Below are 12,965 nucleotides of genomic sequence, written 5' to 3'. Positions count from 1 at the left end.
CCTTTTATCCATTTTCAACTTCAAAATCATCCAGTGGAACGGATTGAACCCCCAAATTGTCGGTTTTTGCCCGCAGAATGCTGACGTTTGATGCCCCTTTTGTCGCTATCTGCGCAGGAGTCTTCCCAGACCTTTTGTACGTGGCATGGAAAAGCTCAATCTCCTCCGCATCAAATCAACAAAACATTCCAAAATGGAGGAAGTTAGGCCTGACCTGACTGGACACAACGGTCAATCAGTCGATCAAAACTTAACGATACCTTCAGAGGTTAATGAAAAGGTTATTGTCAATGGTTGGAGTTCAGGAAAAGTATATAAATACGGATTTACTCTCGAGGAACTTTTCAACCTATCTCTTGATTACTACAAAAAAGGTAGGTAGGTTGCTAATTGTAAATTGACCCAGTGTGGAATCCATGTAACTTACGCCGGAGATATCCGGCGTAGACTAACGATTTCCCATTGTCTTTCTATTGTTTATTGGCGTATGTCCGGCGTGAGTTTCACATGGATTTCACCCAGGAAATTGACTTGTTGTAGTAAACCGAACTTTGTGTGGTTTAGCAATCACGCCAGATAATTTATAGCTGCATTAAATGGAGAGATATTTTACAACCAGTAGAAAGCAAAAAGCAACAACCAATAATGCCACTAAAAGGATTTTTGTCTACATTTATATTATATGTTGAGTACTACATATTTCTTAACTGGTCATATCATCAAACACTGACACGTGCTCATATACTGAAGCAAATATACTGAAGATATAATGACGAAACTTTAAAGAAACAAAGAAACATGATCAGTGTCTACAGCATTAAGGACCATTCTTCAATCTTCAATCGTTAACTCCTAAAGGCTTTACAACCAATCTGGAGCATTTACTCAAGGAGCATTAAAAAAACAAAAAACAAAAAAAAGGAAAATTAACTCAGGAGTAGGATTAATACCACTTCCACCCAGCCCTCTAGTTTGTTGATTTCTACAAAATGTTGCATTTGGTTTTGGTTCAACAAATCCAAGCAAAGTGTGTAGGTAAGCAGGTTGGCTATTGCCAGAGTGTAAGCGGTGTTAATCATAAACAAGGGATAGCAAAAGGCTAACAAAAGAGTAAAAATTGTCTCTAATAAGTCTATACTAAGGTCCAGGTGTTGGTGGAGGCCACCTTCACCCACTGACATGGATGCAACCATTCTGTCACTGATACTTTGAATTTGTCTTATATCCAATTGATTTGCAATGTTTTTCCAAATGGGTTCATTGTAAGGCCTTTGTCCAAGGAAGTTATCGATTTGGAACAAATCCTATAAAGTATGATAGGACTCAATTCCTTAGCTCTTTCAATTTCTGTAAACTTTTATGGTCACAAAACTTCACAGAACAAAGGAGAACTAATTTAGTCTATTCTTAACCCATTTTTCATGCCTACCCTCTAATTAACACCTCTTTTATTTCAGCTCAGTGAAATCAATGAGATTCTTGTTTATATCCCTCTTAGATCCTCCAAGGAGATCAACTTCTTATTTGAAAGTAATTTTTAATGCTGATTGAAATGATATTCCTCTTTTCAGTTGGGCTTGAACATAACCAGCAATTTCTAAACTAGATTTCATTTGTAGGTAAAAAAGTTTTGAATTTGAATTATGAAGACAAACTGCTTTTGGTTGCATATTACAAGCAGATATCATGTGGAAACTATGACAGCAGTAAAATGCCAGAAACAGGGTATTTTGATGTTGTTGGAAGTGATAGGAGGTAAAGAAATATGTTTAAGTTTTTTTATTTTTGTAAATACTAATTTGTATTCAAGTTTTCTAGAAGTATCAGAAATATGTATTATCTTAAAAGCCGTTTGCTTTTCCTGCAACTGTGTCCTCTTGCCTTGCTATAACTTTTAGATAGAAAGTTGAAATATGAAATTTTTTTGTACTACATAGTTTAAGGTATATGAGTAAGTATGTACAAGGTTTGTAAATGCATGTTTCACAAAACCAAAATCCGTCATAAATTTAAGGATTGATTTGAAACAGAAAAGCTAATTGGAAGAGTAGATAGGCAGGTGCTTGATATCAATAGAAAAAACTGTTTTAGACTATAGGTTTGTCCACTTCTATGCTTGATGTTCCATTTCCTACTTGAATTTATGTGGTATCAAGGGGTAATACCAAGAGTATCAAGGGGTAATACCAAAGAGTTTTCATGTTAATCATAATCTGGTGTTGTTTTGCTTTGTGAATAGGAAAGCATGGCAAGCTTTAGCCAATGTACCTGTAGAAGATGCCATGATAAAATTTTGCCAAATCCTGGAAAAGGGATCAGCCCTTTATGAACCATATATGGAGGCACAAAAAAGGGACAAAGAAGAGAAAGAGAAAAAGTTGAAAGAGGAAATGGAAAGAAAGAAAAGGGAAGAAGAAGAAAGAAAGAGAAAGGAAGAAGAAGAAAGAAAAAGAGCAGAAGAAGAAGAGAATCAAAGAAAATTGGAGGAGGAATTAGCTCGGAAGAAGCTAGCTGAAGAGGCTGAAGCCCTTAGAAGAAAAGCAGAAGTTGAAAACCACCAAAGGTTGATTTTTACACATAATATATTCATTTGTATCTGCTGGGATATAAGCAATTTACTTTTTTGAACCTAATTTGGCATTGGCTGTTAAAAAATGACATGTAATATTATTGTTACAAGAAACTGAAGAATGTAACTTACATATATGGGCATTGACTGGTGCTTTATAGGCTTTATTCATCAACAATCAAAATGACAATATTAAATGGCAAAGCGAGGGTTGGAAGATTGGAGGGGCAAGGAGGAGTCCGAAGCAGGAAGAAAATTTTTTGCTAACAACACCGTTAAGAACTGGTATCACCCTATTTTGTAAATGTGTTAGGAAGAGCTATAGCTTTTTTCATGAGGCAATGGTTGGCTTATCAAACACAATAACTGTCATATGTAGCTTTTTGTGGCTGTCCCCATTCTACAACTGTCTAATTCCTTAACAATTCCTCTGACATTTATATTCTGAATTATGTAAGACAAGAAATCTCTACATCTTAAAACTGATTTTCCAAAGTTGTAAGCAAACCTTTAAAAAATAACAGATGGTATTAAAAAATTTCAAACTAAGTCTGTTCCCCTTGGAGCAATATCTACAAAATCCCTGGCAAGCATTTTAGAATCCAGTTTTTGAGTTTTGAAGTGCTTAAGCATTTCAGTTTCTATTTCATCTGGAAAAGCAAGAACGTGAAGGACTTTTCCATAGAAGCCCTAAAATGAGGGGAAATTGGAAACATTCTGCAGAATTAAAGATGAGGTCCGGTGCAAGCGAAGCCAGCAGGAAATTCTTTGTGACCATGCCCTTTAGAATATATCTTTCAGTTGTTTGCTTACAGCCTTTAAAAACTTTTAATTTGTCTGAAATATCAACCCTCCCCCCCCCCTCAGTTACTAATTTTATACAACTATTTTTTTAAACTGTCAGTTGCCTCCAAAAATATTGAGGCTGTATTATTTGTTTTTTAAGGAAAGAAGAAGAGAGTAAGCACCAAGAGGTAATTTTTACAAATGCCTCTGTCCATGCTATATTTCAATTTAATATATAGAGTCAAATCCAGACATAATGAAGGAGGTATCTACTAGTAGATAATTGATGCACAAAATGGTGTGAAAGATATTTGATTTTGCAGATATTTATGGAAAACTGCAGACTTAGTAAGTCTAAAAGTGATTTAATGAAGTAAGAAATTGAAATATGGGTTCACGTGAATAGCTAACAACTTTTTTCTTACATAAGAGATCTAATTTTGACCACAAACACAGTACTTATTATTTATGATTTTTTGTCCAGAGAACACTGACCTAGCAAAAACTAGTTTGATTTTTGTCTGGTTTGTGCAAACTGCAAACTTAGATTTACATATGTGTATAAAAACGTCACCTACCAAGGATTCTTGCTGCAGTATTGTAAGCAAAGCAAGAATGGAAAAGCTAGGCTGTTAATAATTCTTTAATAAATGTTAGCTGCCCTATTTGATGATACCAACGTTTTATCAATCTATTTTATGTGTATGTGGCTTTGTTTACCCACTTATATTTTAGGTATCTTTAGATAGAAATCCAAACTTAATCATTGAAATGTTATTTGTAGAAGACGCCTGGTGGCGAGAAACCTATAATGGTTGCATCAAGTCCTGTTCAAGGTGTATCAGAACATAAAATTGCCCAAGCATCTTTGTGGACACGACCAAAATTAAACGAATTTATTCAGCATGTTAAAAGAGATGCTAGCTCCATAATTGTTGTTGGTCGTGGTGAAACTGTGACGGTGAGAGTTCCTACACATGAGCATGGTAAGTTGGCAGTTTCATTTACGTCACATCACATCACGCCACATCACCTCACCTCACCTCACCTAACCTCACCTCATATAGTCTGTCCGAAAGTCAAATATTTTCAGTTCAGTATATTTGCCACTTAGATCCCTATTATAATTTATAACTATAACTTTACGAGAATATTTTTCCTTGAGTATATAATTGTCTGTTAGGCACTAGTGACAAAGGCTCAATCAAGGTCCAAACTTGGCCACTACCTTCATATTTGTGTGTCATCCTAGCGACGTCATCTTTGTGTTTTGTCGACAGACATTCTTCGCTACTGCCTAAGGTATATATTGTTTATAAATAAAGTTTTACTTTGAAGCTAGTTTCTTCCGTGGCTCTAAGGACACATATTTTCTATGACACAGGATCCTGTCTCTTCTGGGAGTTTGCTTCAGAATCGTACGATATCGGTTTTGGCATCTACTTCGAATGGTCTACATCAGATAGCAAAGACGATAAAGTCAAATTAGAAGAAAATGAAGGTGAAATGGACGAAGGAGATGACACAGATGAGAACAAGCCAGAAATTGACGAAGTTCTTCCTGTACTTAGAAGAAACTCGCACGAGGAAGTTATCGTTGGCAGTCATCTGTATCCTGGACAAGGAGTCTATCTGCTAAAATTTGACAATTCGTATTCTTTGCTGAGATCAAAAACATTATATTATAGAGTATACTACACAAGGTAATACAGATTATAGTATGTAATTATTTGGAAAATATTTGGGACACATAGAATACTGAACATTTAACTCGAACTTGGTACAAAGCTTTGCTGCAAAGTGTAGGGCTAATTTAGAAGGCATTCTTCAGGTAAGAAGCCGTATACACTTCTTTTTTTGTGGAGCCACGTACAAATAATTCATTTTTGCATAGGCACCAGCTAAATGGGGTCTTGGATGCTCGAGTCTGCTGAGGAATTCCTAGAGAGGGTTCACATTAAGAGAGAGAAATCACAACAACAGACTTTTGGGGAACAACAAGATAGAAGTATTTATAATCTTATTAGATAAACTGTAAATAAAAAGGGCTTTCAGCAGTCGTGATTCTCTTTCAAAAGTACCTTTCTAGTACAGTTGCACTAAGATTGAAATTCATCATGAACACTCTTTTAACGACATGAGCCCCTTTTTATGGCAATATTTATATTTCAATTTTGAGCCAGCCCCCGGGAAAATCTAAAGTCGCCGCCTATGTCTTTATAATACAACAAAATATATAACCTAACTGTGAATTTCAATGAAGTTGTTTCTAAATGTGTTCACAAAGCGTGTTTGGCGTGGTAGTTTTGTAAGTTCGTTATACTAAATCATTGTGATGGCACTCACTGCCAGTTCATGTAACACTAACCTTTCCATGTGTCAAACATACTCGCTGTTTAAAAGTCACCAATTTTCTGGAAGATGCAACAGTCTTGTCATCAATGAACCTTTACAGACTGAAGTACAATTTTTCCAGAACTCCTTGCAACGATTAAAGGATTAAAATTCCCCTGAGTTTTTAATGTTATTTGTAACTCTTTCCGGCACCAGTTAACTTAAATACATGAATTTATACAATAGACTTAAATAATACGTCTTATTTTAATATTTTCAAACAAGGACAAGAGTATTGATCAACTGATTCAAGTCTTTAGCTACTTCAGACCAACATTTAGTATTTTGTCAGATGTTTTAAAGGTTTTTTGTGGCTTAGAAATAAAGAACTATTGTTGAAAGCGCTCAGATTGCAAAATTTCTTTTGTCTTCAAGTTTAACGTAATATGCGAGTTCCCACAAATTTTTCATTAAAATACCACCAGCACAAGATCGGAAATACCACCAGCACAAGATCAGAGAATAATTCTTTTTCTGTGACAGGATACTGACTTGCAGTACACTTGGTTAAATTCATATTCGAATGACGATTCACGAGGAAGAATTTTGACAAAGTTCAAATGAACCTTTAAATAGCTTCATTATATCTGATTAAAAGCTTTGCTTAACTGACAGCTGCAAGCAAAAACGTGCATTTTTTAAGGGGCTTTACACTTTTCCTTTCATTTGTTTTCGATGATTCTGGGAAAACTTGAAGCCTGTACCTGAAGTTGATAGTGTACTATGGCCTTAACGTTCTATCTGCAATTTTTGTTAATAGTTTTTACCCTAGCACAGTCTGTAAAAAAATTAACAGTAATTTTAAGGTCGGATCCAAACCCTGTCCCTGTCTCTTTTGCTCTTAGGAAACAATTTTCACATGACTGAGTTGTGTTCACCTCAGATTAAAAAAATGATTTTTTGTTGAAAAAAAGTTCCTTAGTGGTAGCATTTAGAAAATCAGCAAAAAATGCAAAACCAAACAAGGCCGTTAGACGTTATAAGGATATTTGCCAGGGATTAAATGTTTAACTTTGAAAACAAAGTTCAGCTGCATTCAAATGGCATATTTAAGACCTGTTTTTGATAACCGATATTCAAGAATATGAATGAACGGGTCATCCCGAACAATATCCCTTTCTATTTGCCTCACCCTTTTCCATGATCGACTTTAAGATATGCAATATTTCAATTTATTTCGACAAGTAAATAGCTAAATTTAGTGTTGCGAATTTCAATTTTCTAAATATTTTTCTGCACTCTGTACATCGTCTCAGGTAAGCACAAATCACCAAACAGATGTACTCAAAGTAGAAGAAAAATGAAACAAAACTGGTCACTAAGGTACCAATAAAGTAATTGATAGAAACCAATGATTCCTGTTAAGTATAAATATCCGAATGATACTAGGTGTCACTAGAGATTGTCGAAGTTACATTGGCAAAGACTGGGTTTTAAATGGGAGATGAGGGGGGGGGAAGTGCAGTTAATTCTCCCAGTCGTCTTCGTGTAACAGTTTATTTGCAACTAAGATCGTTTGCAATGGTGCCTGGAGAACATTCCCGAAGCAACAGCTTCTTTGCCTTCTTTGCCTTCTTTGCCTCAGCAACATTTAATTCGGTGGAAAAGCATGCCCCTTTGACTCTAGGAAACTACAACTGTACAGTTCAGTAGTTTTTTTATGGAAATTTGAGGATCTTCGGTCTTTCTCGCTGAGATAAAATCGTCAACTGCATTTCCTAAAAACACCCCCGTTTGAAGAATTTGATGCGGAGTTTTGAAGATGATGACGTCCATTAAAAAGGCGTCTATTTACAAGATAATAGGGCCGCTTATAGAGGCTAGGCATTCACTTGAGAGAGTTTGATGTACATATAAACTATTTGTATAAAATTTGCTACCGAAGCCATATTGGGACTGCGGCCATGTAGCATCGAGCGTTCCCCATGGCTGGAGCGTCCTTCCACTTGTCATACTTGGGGTCGTAAGTTTTTACAGAGCTAAGATACTTCGAGCCGTTATGACCTCCCAAAATATAAATCTTTTCCTTCATGACACAAACTCCAAGGCCAGTTCGAGGCGACTCTAACATGGTTACCAAACACCATTCCATTGTAGTTGGATCATACCTCTCTATGCTTCGAAGATAAGTGACGCCATCATGGCCTCCTAAAAGAAAATTGAAAAAATATTTTTGGGTGCAAAAGAATTAACCATTAACAGCTGTAGGTGCATTTTTCAACGGTTCTCCAAATTATGCCTTCTAAAATATGCCTTCTAATACGAACTTTCGTCGACGTAAAACGGTTCATCTTTCCAAACACAAGGTAAAACAGCAGATGGATGTGCACAAAAAGTCAATCGTGGGTATTTTTGGCTATAATCTCACAAGCTGCTTCTTGAATTTGGTGGAGTTCAGCACTCGTCCATAGATACTGCCACATATCAGCAGGTTGTGATAAGCTAGCAAAGATGAAGGTACATCCCCCCTTACAAAATATTTACGACAAATAATTTCAAAACAAAGGATACAGTCATGTTTTACGCTATGTTTACGATTAGGGTTACTGTCAAAAGTTTTGAATGCTGCTAATAAGACGAACTTTCCTAAAGATATTGAAGTCAAACTAATCGAAAACTTGTACAGTAAAACGTACCTACTGCGTAAATGAATCCATGTAGAACACAGGCACCAAAATTGTTCCTTGCGGTACTCATAGCAGGCACAAGTGACCACTTATCTCTTTTTGTGTCATACTTTTCTACTGAACTTAGTTGAACTCTGCCAAAGCCACCAAGTGCGTAAATGCAGCCATCAAGGGCAACTGCAGCAAAACAGCTTCGACTTTCCATCATTGGCCTCACGAATTGCCACTGGCGGGAATACTCGTTGTAGCATTCAACTGACTACAATTGAAGAGAGCGTTACTACTGCCCTGTCGATGATACCAGTTACCTGGCTCTTGCAGTCAGATGGGGGACCGTGTAAAAGATAAAGAACAAAATCAAGGAAACACTGATGCCACGTCGAAGTGCTGGAATCAAACACCCCGGCCATTGCACTGGTACTTAGTTCAATTAGAGCCGCCTTTTATGATGATTATGATGGATGTATACATGCATTTTTGCCAAGTGTATCCATCCAAATATAACTGAACAAGCGATTTGCTTGTTTTTTTCTCCTGGTTTATATCTACTTTTCTAATTGACAAAAATTCAAAAGTTGATCAAGCTTTGGTACGGCAAAATTTGAGAGTAGCACAAAATAGCAGAACCATAGCAATTAAGATGGCATGAAATAGTGGAAACAATCTAAAGTATTTTTTACACTCTTTCCTACACTCTTCAGAATACAAAATTCAGATAATGACCAGAGTAAGATGAAAATTTACATCCATGTGTGGATAAAAAGTAACATGAGAGGAAAAAGATGTGTTTGAACCTCTCACCTAGATGAAGAGTCCAAATAAGAAAATAAACTCTTTCTTTCTAAATTCAAATGCTATATTGATATTGATTTTTGCAACTATCAACATTGAAAACATGATAACCTTGCTTTACTCTGTAGGGAAAAGGCACATCATAACACATAACACATACCTTCAAACAACGCTGGTCATTGTAGCCTCCCAAAACATACAGGGTTGAATCTACAAAACACAAATTCATTAACAATCATATTGCTTTGATTTTGATTATTTACAATTTCAAAATTACAAAAATGTTTTTCCAGCTTTGAGAAAATAAAAGAACTTACTCAATGTTACTGCTTCATGATTATATCTTGGCTCTTTCAAACTGGGTGCAAAATCCCATTTGGAAGGAACTGGATGAAAAATCTCTACACGGCCATCACAGCTTTCTTGGGTATTGGAATCACTTTGAACAAGACCTCCAACAAGGTAAATTTTCCCTAAAAATGATTAAGATATGCTGTATTGAAACTCAGATTTGCAACTTAAACCATCAGTCATAAACCTAAGCTAATTGGATACCCTTGTCACTTAAGGTTGGTTACAGTCAATTTGTGTAAACCTTAGCACAAGCAAGCAAGCAAACAAGCACACAAACATACAACCAAGTTGGCAAATCTTTAATGCAGGTCAGGGTTCTGGCAGCTAAATGTAAATCTGTGGTTGCTCCCCCAGATTTATATTCTAGAACAGATACCCTAGCTACTGTTTTATAAACCTCAAAAGAATGGACAGCTAAGTTGCCTGGAAGCTTATGGAAAGAGATTCCGATGGGACTCAAACCTATGATATTAAGATTGTGAGCCAAACCCCTTACAACTAATGCACACAATCAAGCAGCTGCTAGACATAACAAAAATATCACACAGGACTTAGTTCTACATTAAAAAGAATGACCTGATATAAACAGCAAAAAATTGTGTACAGGCAGTTCAAACACCTAGATTAAAGTGCGTAAATATGTTTGATGAAAAACAGGGAGAAAGATGGAGAAGATTCAGGAAATTTCTTAATCGCTTATTTCACGTCAACAGAAATACAAAAAAATTAAGAGGCTTTAGGGCTCATTCAAGATATTTGAATCAATTAGTGATGCATGGTTAACCATCTATCATCAATATTTCAGCATGTTTATCAAATTAACAGATTTGATGAAGATTGCTTAGATATTCTAAGAACAATTGTGGTCAGAAAACTAGGATTAATTAAACACACTTTTGAAGCAGAGATAAGATTTTGCACAGCAACCAAACCCAATAAATTGGCAAATTAACAATATTGTCTTATTATATACAAAGTTTCATATTCCACCAATGTGAAACATTCAAATAGTTAGTAAACTGAAGAATCTGGCAATTTAATAGGCATTGCCAAGCTTTATTTAGCCCCCTCTGTATGAAGTGTCTCTACGAATAAAAAGGAAAAACGGTAGACTGGTGCCAGCTTTAAGAAACTACCAAAGCTCAGGTTTAGAAGCTTGAATACTTAAGCTCTAGAAAGGGTACTATTTCTAGACCCTTCAGAGGAAATTGAGCAGGGTCACCTGATTATGAATTGAATTATCTGTACCTGCTTGCATCACACAATGAAAATAAATTGGTCTATAAGAAAAATCTATCAAAGTATGAAAAGCTTTTAAGAGCACATAATACTTGAGTAAAACTGTGAAAATGCTGCACATGCTGCAGGGCCTTTGCACAGGCAGCAGCACAAATCAGAACAAATGTACTAATCCTTGCAAAAGGACTTAAACATTAAAGATTCTCAAAATAAATAGACCTGGGTTATTGAGATTATAAATTCACTTTAGCTTTTCTTGCATGAGGAGATGATGCACTGACTGTGTTGAACAAAAAGCTTCTAGACACAATAATCTGAAAAAAGTCTAATGCAAATGCAAGAACTCACCATTTAGCAAAGCAGCACTTGCACATGATCGTTTACTGGTTGTAGTGCTCACTACATCCCATTCATAAATCATGTCACTATATGCTTCACAACAAGTGAGGATATCAAACAGCCCAGTTTTTCCACCAAAAACCACCAAATGATTAGCATCTCTTCTGCATGATGGAATAGTTTCTAGCCTATTATCTTTGATCCGCCTTGGGTCTGTTTTCAAAGCTAAAACTTCTGTAAATATCTTTTTACATTGTTGACTAAATGATGAAAGTGCTCCATCAACAATATACGAAGCTATATAACTTGTTTCAAGATGAAATATGCGAACACTGTCACATAGCAGGTCAGCAATGTGAATCATCCTCTTTTCAGCATCATATAAAATCCATATTTCAAGGGCATTTATGACATCTTCTTCTGAGGAAACATTCAGATTATCACTTTTCAAAATTTTCTCCATTAAAGTCACATCAATCTTAAGAAACTCATCAAATAATATAACCTCCAAGAAATGATCCTCTAGGTATTCAAATGCCCGTGTCCATAACTGTTTACAAGAATGTAATTCAGAGAAATTCAAAATTCCAAGGCAGTTGCATGGGTGGATGTTTGACTCCAAAAATTCACAGCATGCATCAACAATGCGTTCTAAATGCAGCATCCTAGCAGTGGCAAGAAGATCTTGCACATTTCTTTGATTGATGGAAACATTACCTGTATATGCAAAGTTTATGATGTCATTAAGAGCATTTGGGTTAACTTGGTGCAGATCAATTCTGTACTTCAAGCTTTCCTCCATTTTTCCAGTGAACATTGCTTTGAAATACCTGCTGCAAGCTGACAAAACAACTTTATGAGCACAAAAGACAAGATCCCCAACGTGAAGTTCAACATCACAAAGCGAACCACATTGTCTCAGGTCGTTTAGCCCCTTCAGCAGGAGTTGAGCATAGTTCTTATCTGCGTACATCCTCTCCTTCTGTAATTTGGGACGGTCCTGCCCCGAAATATTACTTCAAATTTGACTGATTTTTACGATTCTTGATTTATTACATTGTTTCGGTTCCACCACAGGATCATAAATCATCAGATTTGACAAATTTAGGCAATTGCAATGCTACGTACTGCGTGCACGAATAGAAAACCTCCTCAGGTAAACACAATCAATCTGCCCACATTTACTATAAAGTTTAAATTATGAAACCAGCATGCAATATTGACTCTCTTCTACCAATACCTTTATTCTTATCTGCAATTGCTCGATCAGCTTTGAATACAAGACCAGTTTTATAGTCAACGAAGCGAAATTTCTCTGGCAAAAGACGTCACGGGTAGTCGTGCTTACGTCAAACCATGCTCATGGCAACTGCCTGAAAATGAATTTTTCTTGATTTCAATGCTAAGTATAAATATCCATATCATTGCAGCTTGATTTTAAAGATACCCATTGCGTTTCTTTTATTTCTCTTGTATGTGCAGGTTTTGCACAAAGCTGTGGTGTTTTACTGACAACTGCCGCACAGTCCACTGTACGACAATCATTCACGAAACCTCATATTGAATCAGCCTCGCAAACAAAAGCTGAACCAAATAAAATCAAACGATGACAGATTGATGAGGCGATAAAAGAAAGACCAGACAAAGTAGGGAAAAGATGATATGAGAATAACGAAAGATATGAGAATTGAATTTGAAAAAGTAGAGGAGATGAGAAAAGCTGCAGAGAAGTATAAAAGAAAAGATAGTACAAAAGCAAAAGGATGTATATTAAGAAAAATAGTACAACGAGAAGAGGAGAAACCATAGTGGATAGAAGTTTGAAAGAAACAAATTACGTTATACGACAGAGCAATACTTTTAGT

General features: G+C 36.0%; 2 protein-coding genes across 3 annotated transcripts; one reads left to right on the top strand and one right to left on the bottom strand.

Annotated features, from left to right (window-relative positions):
- The first annotated feature begins 155 nt into the window (after window positions 1-155).
- LOC135684013 (Golgi resident protein GCP60) lies at window positions 156-6,927 on the top strand. The gene is made up of 6 exons (XM_065199457.2): window positions 156-374; window positions 1,620-1,755; window positions 2,240-2,563; window positions 3,516-3,543; window positions 4,140-4,341; window positions 4,740-6,927. The coding sequence occupies exons 1-6, from the start codon at window positions 194-196 to the stop codon at window positions 5,060-5,062; spliced, it is 1,194 nt and encodes a 397-aa protein (XP_065055529.2). The 5' UTR covers window positions 156-193; the 3' UTR covers window positions 5,063-6,927.
- A 137-nt stretch (window positions 6,928-7,064) lies between these two features.
- LOC135683996 (kelch-like protein 28) lies at window positions 7,065-12,692 on the bottom strand. 2 transcript variants are annotated; one of them, XM_065199438.2, is made up of 5 exons: window positions 11,110-12,680; window positions 9,486-9,641; window positions 9,329-9,378; window positions 8,386-8,635; window positions 7,065-7,897 (listed from the first exon to the last, which is right to left on the bottom strand). In XM_065199438.2, exons 1-5 carry the CDS (start codon window positions 12,071-12,073, stop codon window positions 7,626-7,628), a joined length of 1,692 nt encoding a protein of 563 aa, XP_065055510.2. In that variant the 5' UTR covers window positions 12,074-12,680; the 3' UTR covers window positions 7,065-7,625. The 2 variants fall into 2 exon arrangements, with proteins under 2 accessions (XP_065055510.2, XP_065055517.2); XM_065199445.2 differs by having other exon boundaries at window positions 7,717-7,897; window positions 8,390-8,635; window positions 11,110-12,692.
- Window positions 12,693-12,965: the final 273 nt, after the last annotated feature.

The sequence above is a fragment of the Rhopilema esculentum genome, chromosome 10, assembly GCF_057945365.1.
Source record: "Rhopilema esculentum isolate cy_ngs chromosome 10, ASM5794536v1, whole genome shotgun sequence".
Classification (NCBI taxonomy): domain Eukaryota; kingdom Metazoa; phylum Cnidaria; class Scyphozoa; order Rhizostomeae; family Rhizostomatidae; genus Rhopilema; species Rhopilema esculentum.
Note: the sequence above shows the minus strand (reverse complement) of the source record. Positions and strands in the feature narration are given on the sequence as shown.

Coding starts and splice junctions, on each gene's coding strand:
- LOC135683996 (XM_065199438.2), bottom strand. CDS start 12,073: ATGTACGCAGATAAGAACTATGCTCAACTCCTGCTGAAGGGGCTAAAC. Junction 8,636..9,328: donor ATGACCAGCGTTGTTTGAAG/GTATGTGTTATG, acceptor CTTCAATTGTAG/TCAGTTGAATGCTACAACGA. Junction 7,898..8,385: donor TGGATTCATTTACGCAGTAG/GTACGTTTTACT, acceptor ATTTTCTTTTAG/GAGGCCATGATGGCGTCACT.
- LOC135684013 (XM_065199457.2), top strand. CDS start 194: ATGGAGGAAGTTAGGCCTGACCTGACTGGACACAACGGTCAATCAGTC. Junction 375..1,619: donor TCTTGATTACTACAAAAAAG/GTAGGTAGGTTG, acceptor TTTCATTTGTAG/GTAAAAAAGTTTTGAATTTG. Junction 4,342..4,739: donor AGTTCCTACACATGAGCATG/GTAAGTTGGCAG, acceptor TCTATGACACAG/GATCCTGTCTCTTCTGGGAG.